The sequence below is a fragment of the Parambassis ranga genome, chromosome 5, assembly GCF_900634625.1.
Source record: "Parambassis ranga chromosome 5, fParRan2.1, whole genome shotgun sequence".
Lineage (NCBI taxonomy): Eukaryota > Metazoa > Chordata > Actinopteri > Ambassidae > Parambassis > Parambassis ranga.
The window spans coordinates 17,938,830-17,947,562 of record NC_041026.1 but is presented as its reverse complement, the minus strand read 5'-3'; the positions used below and the strand labels follow the sequence as shown (position 1 = coordinate 17,947,562).

General features: G+C 42.2%; 1 protein-coding gene across 1 annotated transcript in view; it reads left to right on the top strand.

Annotated features, from left to right (window-relative positions):
* Window positions 1–1,032: 1,032 nt before the first annotated feature.
* gnai2b (guanine nucleotide binding protein (G protein), alpha inhibiting activity polypeptide 2b) overlaps window positions 1,033–8,733 on the top strand; it is a 33,537-nt gene continuing 25,836 nt past the window's right edge. Inside the window, exon 1 of the mRNA XM_028405648.1 lies at window positions 1,033–1,875. Coding sequence (XP_028261449.1) covers window positions 1,758–1,875 — 118 coding nt within the window. The 5' untranslated portion in view covers window positions 1,033–1,757. The remainder of the gene's footprint in view (window positions 1,876–8,733) is intronic.

Here is an 8,733-nt window from a genome sequence, read left to right as displayed (position 1 = left end):
ACCGTAGTATGAAATCAACAAACATTCCAGTCATTTTTCTTTTATTAAAAAGTTATTTTTGTTTTTTAAAGAGCATGGCTGTCTGTTCCCGGTCGGCATCCTTATCAGATCTGATAAGGCTGGGCTGTGTTTACAAGAAAACACTGAAACCAAACTGTTTGGTCATTATGAGCCCTCACTGCTGACCTTAATGTGCCAACAGACTGCAGATTTATTAATGAATTACACAGATAAACACATTTTTATTTAGATTTGTTGCAACAGCAGCTGCACTCATGAAAACACACAGTCACACTCACATACATCTCACCTACGTTACAGCGGCAGCCTTAAAAAAAGTAACATGATAGACAAGGGAATATACATGGTTGCCCAAAAGGTTGACATCTTTGTTTTTTTAATACTTTAATAATCCCAGAAGGGATATTGCTTAAGGCTGCCAGCAAGTAGCACCACACACCAGTGGAGGCAATGTGGGTAAGGTGCCTTGCCCAAGGACACACAACAATAACTAGGGAGGAGTTGGGATTGAACCACCGACCTTCTGGTTATTGGACCACCCTGCTCTACCACTGAGCCGCACAAGGGACATTAGACACATTTCTCTCTTTAGTCCTCCTTTCACTGTGATATGTTTGAAAGTAACTGATCAATCAAATTTTGGAAAAATATACACCTTAACAATCAACTATCATTGTCACAATCATTTCATGAGAAGAGTATAAAGTAAGAAAAAAAGAATAGAAATAGAAAAGAAATAAAACAAGAAAAAAGATGTGTACAAATTGGAGGAATAGTATATATTATGCCCGTTTGAACGTTAATTTACATAAATAAGCAACACTTGTCTTTTATGCACATTTTTTCTAATAGCTGTGACCATATTAAACCTAGTTGTCTCCACGTGGTGGCGCTGTCTGCCAGTATTTCTCACGGCCTAATTACACAGCAAGGTATTTCATAAACATGTGACGCAAAGGCTCACGGGCCATTTTAAATGCACGCGCTGCATCCCCGCGCGGACGAAGCGCCTCGTGCACCGCGCAGCCACACACTCACTCACAACACTTTCCTCCTGCTGTGCCACGTTTGTGTGTTTGTCTTCTCGGCGTGCAACCGCGAGAAATGCAGAGGAATGACGCTGGCACAGCGCCCACTGCAGTCCGCACATCACTTACATTCTGAAATCACGCCTCGCTTGTTTCCACTCTAATTGGTTCCACGCAAACCACCGTGGAGAGCTCACCTTATTTAATTGGACTATCGCGACAAGTTGCTCAAGTGACGTCGATGCGACTGCTTGAGTACTTCCAATTGTCACGGGCATATTTGAAGAGTTAATTGAGGACTGCAGCAGCCGCGCGAACCGTGGGGACGTGAATGTGCTGCTGCTGCTGCTGCTGTTTATCAGGCCAGCGAGACAAGTGAGGCACCTCCGCCTGTGGATGGATGCAGAGCTGAAGGCTCCCAGCGCTTCGGCATGGACCAGAAATAACAGTGTGAGATTGAGCGCAGACAAACAAAAGGTTTGAAAGCTCTTGCTTCCTTTTTGAGCTCCTGGTTGAGCAGAAGAGCAGGAACAGTGACTTTTTATGCGCGGATAACAACTCTGGAACAGGCTGAAGAAGGTCGGTGCTGGAAGCTCAAGCTGCTCCATCGTGATCGTTGGCACTTGGCTGACGCTATAAGAACTGAATCCTTAGGTTGTTTTGCCTTTTTTCTGCGCAAGTGGTCGGTGCGCCCCTGTCTTCGGAACCATGGGTTGCACGGTGAGCGCCGAGGATAAAGCTGCCGCGGAGAGGTCAAAGATGATTGACAAAAACCTTCGAGAGGACGGAGAGAAGGCAGCCAGAGAAGTGAAGCTGCTTCTATTAGGTAGGTTACAGCTGTGGGTTGTTTCTCTGGCTATATTTACAAACTACAATGAGTCCTGTTCTGCATAGTGTACAAATTCTACAAAAGCCACATTCCACCTGTCTAAACATTACAACACGATTTTGGTGTTTTGTCAGTAAACAGTAGCCTTCTGTGGTCTCAAAATCATAACACACACACACACACACACACACACCGCCACATGGAGAATAATAAGGCCATCAAACCACAGAGAGTTAATCCAAGACTTTACCTCCCAGAAAAGAGGCCATTTCAGTGTCCATCTGTCTCTTATCTGTCATATTGCTCCATGTTATTAATTAGCCAGTCAAGTCAGACAAGTGTTCTTAGAGATAAGTCAGATATTATCATGTCAACATGCAGCACAGCTTCTCAGAGCTTAGAGCTGGCGTTTTTCCCAGAAAGCTTAATTCAATCTATGAAACCTGCAGACGAGGACTAACCATTAACAGGGTTACACTTCAGCTCTACTCCCATACACACATGCTGCACAGCAAAACAGTTCTATGTTATGAGCTGACAACAGACAAACTGTCTTTGTTAAATGTATTCTGGAGTAAAAGAACCTTTCCCTCCTGACTGAGCACACACACACACATTCTCACTCATTCTCACTTCCCCTCTTGTCCATTTCAGCTGTCATTGTTTGCCTACATCATGCTGTTGATTTGTCTTCCTAAATGTGCTCTCTAAGTAACAACTGTCGTGGAATACAATGTCAAGGAGTGGGTGGTGGAGAGTGAGGGTGGTGTTGGTGGACAGGTGGGGCCTATCTGTTCTGTCATCTTGCTGTGACAAGCTGTTGGTAGGGGACAGGATCTGGCTAAGTGCCTGAAGAGCTGCAGGCTGGTTTGTTGTTAATGTTGTGATGATCTGAGGATGTAGAGATACAGAGGTGAGTCTGTATCTCTACATCTTCAACACAAACGCTCCACTGTATAAAGTCGGCTGTTCTTCAGAATAGATCTTGTTAAGTAGTGTTTGCTGGCTGATGACCATACACTGCTGGAGTGGCTGTAGGTTTTATAGATGTCTCCCTTCTATCTGTTCGCGCTCCACTGTAGAATCTGGCCTGTCAGGGTGGTCTGCTGTCTGCTATATTTATTTGATACTTGTATGTTATTTAGTGCAATACCAACAACGTGTTAACATTGCAAACAGATGCAGGTTTATGCTGGACTTACACTGAAAATGATGAGGCTGTTTATCAGGGATGTGTCAATCTGACCTTTTCAGTCTCAATAATGATTCTGACTCCAGAGATTTGTGTATCAGCTTATACACATTATTGATCTGGTTCTGACTGACAACCAACAACAACCAACAACAACCAAGTGTCAGACTTGTTGGTGTAGCTTGATGTTGCATGTGTAGTCACACAAGTGACAGACGTGACAGAGACGCTGTGGAGAATGTTCTGCTGCCTGCAACATCCTCCGGCATGACTGGTTTGGCGGTGGGTCAGTAATGGTGTGGGGAGGCATTTCTTTGGAGGGCTGTAACAGCTGACCATGTGCTAGCCAGAGGTACCCTGCCCTGACTGTCATTAGATACCAGATACCATAGACCCATTGTGAGAGCGTATGCTGGTGCAGTGGATCCTGGGTTCCTTCTGATGATGACAATGCTGGGCCTCATGTGGCTGAAGTGTGTCAGCAGGTCCAGCATGATGAAGGCATTGATGCTATGGACTGGCTTGCCTGTTCCCCACTGACCAATCAAACTCCACTAATGTCTACATGGCAACCATGGCTCCTAGTAACCTAGAAAGTGGAATCGCCTAACAATGTTACACATGCATCAAGTGAAGGTCATAGAGTACAGATCCATTATTTGAAGAATTTGACATCCATGTGGACCTTCAGTAGATGATGATGTTAACACCATTGTCAAAACAGGGAACACTAAGCTGCTTCTTTTGGGGGGAAGAGGAAGCAGTCTGAGGGTGCCAAATCAGACAAAGTTCAAATCCACAATATCAACAGAAGAGTTGTTGTGACAGAGGGTGAAGTGACAGCTGACTGACGTGCAAAATGCCAGCATCAGCACAACATCATTCAGTATATGTAGAATCTGGAACTAGAGGTGCAGGACTCCAGGTACGCTGTCTCTGAGGACATTTAGATCAGGTGTGAATAATAAAATCAAAGGCAGAATTTTACTTGAGACTGTTTTGCTTTTTCCCTCAATGTCATCATAATGTCTGGCCTCTTTTTACACAAAATCCAAATATTGCATCAAGATATGGATGTGATTTGACATCTCGAACAAGGTCATTGCCTTGTTTCCATCTGTCCACTGTGATCAGCCCCACATGCCCTGCATGTGGACTGGATACTGGTGGAAAAGCTAAAAATGCAGATGAAGAGTGACACTGATGTATTTCATGGAACTAACACGATGAAGCTGCAGATACAGTAAATATTTTAGAGGATGTCCGGAAGAATTATGTTACAAAGATTTTAAATGAGTATACTGTAGGTGGTTGTGCACACTGCACAGGACTATTTCTTGGAAGGGTTCAGGGACTTCCTGGATACCTGTTGTTACTGCTGCAACAACCAGCAAGATGCAACATCTTAATCTGCTTTAAAGGTTTAATTTATGGGCAGAAGCAGCTTAGAGGTCATGAAGGAGGTCACTGCTTCTTGCCTCTGATTCTGTTTGCCCATGTTATGTTTGGGAATTATACCTGCTTGTCCCAGCAAAGACAGGATGAGTCGCTTGATGGCAGTCAGTGAAGCATGAAAGCTTGTGTATCAAAGTTTTTAATGGCTCCGCAGCATTGGGCCAAGTTGTTGTTTTCTTTTTGTCGGGAAAGCTGAAAGGCTTGTTCCTTTTTTATCTTGCAGAATGAGCAGGTTTGTTTTGTTGCCAGTAGAGTTCATCGTGTCAGCGAGTACCAGGGATGCACGAACACAAACAAATGATGTGCATTAGACCTTTCATGTGACCTTTTAGGCCTTAATTATAGTCACTTGCAGACACGCACACAGACAGTTGTGGGCATTACAGAAGCTTTGTTGTTCTCTTAGTGCTACATTCTAGTCTGCTTTGATAGGACACATGAGCAGCTCACGCCCTTGGCCACACACAACCAATTTGAGTTTTTTCTGACTCTAATGACAAGATAACAAAACGCAGACTTATGGCATACTTGCAGATGGAAAACAGTATAACATACACTTTACTGCTTGGGACCAGTAGAATCAGTCTTATTTCAAAAACATCCAGAGGAAAAGTCTTTTATCAGTTTCAGTGTCCTAATAAAACACTGATTTCACCATGTTGCGCCATACTTGAGACTGTCTTTATCTGAGCTGGAACCAGGAACAAAAGTTACATAAGGCTGGTCTGTGCTGCCTCACAGCTGAATCTGAAAAATCATTTTTTGAAACATCAGGTGTTTATTATGTGTTGAATCACTTGATGACAGATAAACACTACATCCTTTACCAGGCACTGTTCTTTTATTTCTCTTAAAGCATTTTTTTGTTTTTCTGAGAATTGAGGATTTGCACTGAATGCAATCCTTTCAGACTGTAGGAACAAACTCCACCAAACAAAGGATAATACATTTGCCTTTATGGCTTGAGGGGTGAAACGCAGGGCGGTTAAAGTCAGAGAAGCAATCACTGTGGCTGGTAAAGCTGTGTAGGCTTATCTCATCTGAATTATGGTGGCCGTAACAAAACAGTAACAAAACTCCCTGGAGTAAATTAAGCTGACGCCGTTACAGTATAGATTGAATATAAATTACATTGTTGTTTTGGTTTGGATCAATAAACAAATGAATAAATGTCACCCACTGTTTAGAAGCAATACAATCAAATATAGCTTTAAAGCATATTAAGTAAGAATTATATTCTAATCTCAGTGAGGGTTTTTTTAATTCATTAATGCTCACTATCATAATCAAAATACTGTATAATGGTGTTATACGCACATTACGTTAAATAATGTAATAATCTAAAACATTATAAAAATAAAGGAATATTACAGGTTGCTGCTCACTCTGAGGAGTTGGTTTATGTTTAACACAAATATTAGGTGAGGATATAGTTTTTTTTTCCATTCCTTTGAACCCCTCTGAAATCAGCATCCACTGCAGCTTATCTTTAATTCCCCTCCACAGGCAGACAGTAATATAAAGCTTCACAGACATTACTCACTTCTCATGACGGAGAGGACAGCTCAGGGTGAGGCTGTCCATCCAGAGGAGACATCATCACTGCCACCCACCTATTGAAAGATACTTACTGCTTATGTTCTCTTAGTCATGTCTCCTGTGAAAACCACTAAGTCCTTTACAGAATGTGCTGAACTAGACAGAAGTGACAGACATAGGAGTTTCGTGTAGTTATTTTGTTGCACAGCTTTTATGGCTAAGGGTTATTGGTGTTTATTTGTTTTAGTGTGACCAAAAACATTGTGTTAGTGATTAACACTTTCTTCAAGTGGTGTCATAGAGAATGGAGAACATCAGAGGTGATTTAGGGATTTCCCTTAATGAGGCGGCTTGGCTCCGGGTCGCACTGGACTAATGAGGGGAGGGGGGGTGGTCTGTGAATAAGATAATGTCTGAGGCAGAGTTGTCTGTGCGCTTGCTTGGCTTCGATAAAGTGGGAAGTGAGTTCTGGATGTTTCCTGAGGCCGGATGGTGGTTTATGACACCCTGTAGGAGTGTTGGGTTTGGTATTTGTGGAAGTGAGAATTCTGCTCACATTCAGCCTTATGTGTTGTGTGACTGTTGTCACAAGTCCTAACCTGACATCCTCCCCCCGAAGACTTCCCTCTTGTTCTTCATTTCATGACTCACACAGTAGTTTCAGTGTTAATTTGTAGTGTGAGTTAATAAAAGCACCCAAGCTTTATTAACTTCATGTATTAGACTTTTGTCTAATTCTTTTGTTTGCCACATTTTAGTATACATTGAGTAAAAAAGGCAGGAGAATATTTGGGTAAACCCATTAGCACACACAAAATGTGCGCAATTTTAATTTCTTCCTGCAGAGATCTGTGTTGTCAAACTTTTCTGAAGTTTTTCCTCATAATGCTGAATTGTGTAAAAGAGCCACCTCAATCCGTCATATTATTGAGCACTAATTTAAGATATGTTCTTTTAATACCTGTCATTCTTGTGTTCTGCAGTCTTTGAAGTTAGGGATGTTTCAGAGAGCAGTGTTATTTAATTAGTAGACGTATCGCAGCTCACAAATATGTTCAGCATTAATGGTCTGTTTCAAACTGCGTTCCTAATACACTTCCTGTCTTTGGTACAGATGACGACTCAAAACCCATCTTTCATTTCTTAATCTCATTTCCATTATCAGCCCCATTCATTATTTAGGAAACAACTTCTCTTCCGGGTACACTCCTCTCTCACACAGTAGCAGGTGAAAAGAGCACAGTGTGCTTCAGCAAATGGTCAAACCTTGTTAGGCCCAGGTCTCGCCAGCATGTTGTCTGGGTCAGACATACGTTCATTTAGTTTCGCCGGACTCCCAAAGCCAGTTCCTGCAGGAGGAGTGCTGGCTGTATGGCCTTGACCTCATAATTGCTTTTTGCACAGGCAAACCTTGTCAGTTTGACGGAGGGTTGGATACAGTGATGGTGATATGATGGATGGGAGGAAGAGATAATAGATGGAGGCAGAGGGTAATGGAGGAACAAGGCGGTGCTCAAGCTTCTTTATAAATCCCGATCACCCAGAGAAACACTGAGGGCTGAAATCAAAAGGAAATATTCAGATTCCTTTATAATACAGTGACATTACAGCAGATCAAAGTATAGATTATTGGCTTGGGACAGTTTTTTTTAACACAATCATCAGTATTTGGTATCTGATTGACTTACTATATAATCCTTGCAGTAGGTTTGATATCACATAAAAGTACATTAACTTATATTATAATTTGCATTTTATCAGGTTGTGCATAATTAGGCCAAGTCTGTGCAGGTTCTGGGCTGTTGAACTGCTGAACAGTCTCTTTGTGGATCTATTTTTAAAGCTGTGTTTCCTCTGAAGATGATTTTTGGCTCCACCTGTGCTAGTAAGTAATTGCAGTTGGCAAAGATGTAGAAACACTTTAAAGGGCAGTGGGCCACAGGAAATGTTAAACGTGACCAGATTTGATTTATGAACCATTCTGAGAACATCGCGGTGTTTATAAATGGCTTTCTCATCTGAATTTGTTCACTGATACCATCTAAACCTCTATAGCTAGAGAATAACAGGTCTCTCTGTCTCTCTCTGTCTCTGTCTCCTTGTCCCATCGGGCCAGGATATTGCTGCCATCTATCAGTCACACACTGCCCCTAACTGGGCTAGATGAGCTCATTAATGTGGAACCATTTCTTTATTTCCACAGTTTAGTCGAGTTAAATGAGAATGGTGTCACCATTTCCAGTAGCTGCAAAAGCAGGTAGGGTAACTAATTTGGTAAGAAGGCATCAGTTTCCTGCTCCATTATGTCAGTGAGCCAGCATGGAAATTAAAAGTTATTCTTTTTATTGAATAGTGAACTATGACCAGTACCCCTGTAGTTGACTCCTTTCCTATTGACTGTGGAGTCCTGTGTGTCTTTACCTGACACAATCAATGGAAATCCCCTCCAAAAGTGTTGGAACAGTGAGGCCATGAATACAAGACAAGGGGACTGTAGTTGTACTTGCAGACAGAGTCACAGTAGACAGGACTTCTTTTGACTTTTGACAGTCTGACTCTACTAGGTCCACCCAGTTGTCGTGTTTTTATTGCTGCTGATTTGAGCAGGAGTCAAGGGTGTAGATTTGATTTTGACATCGGTGGGGATCTAAGATTCCAACAGAATTTAA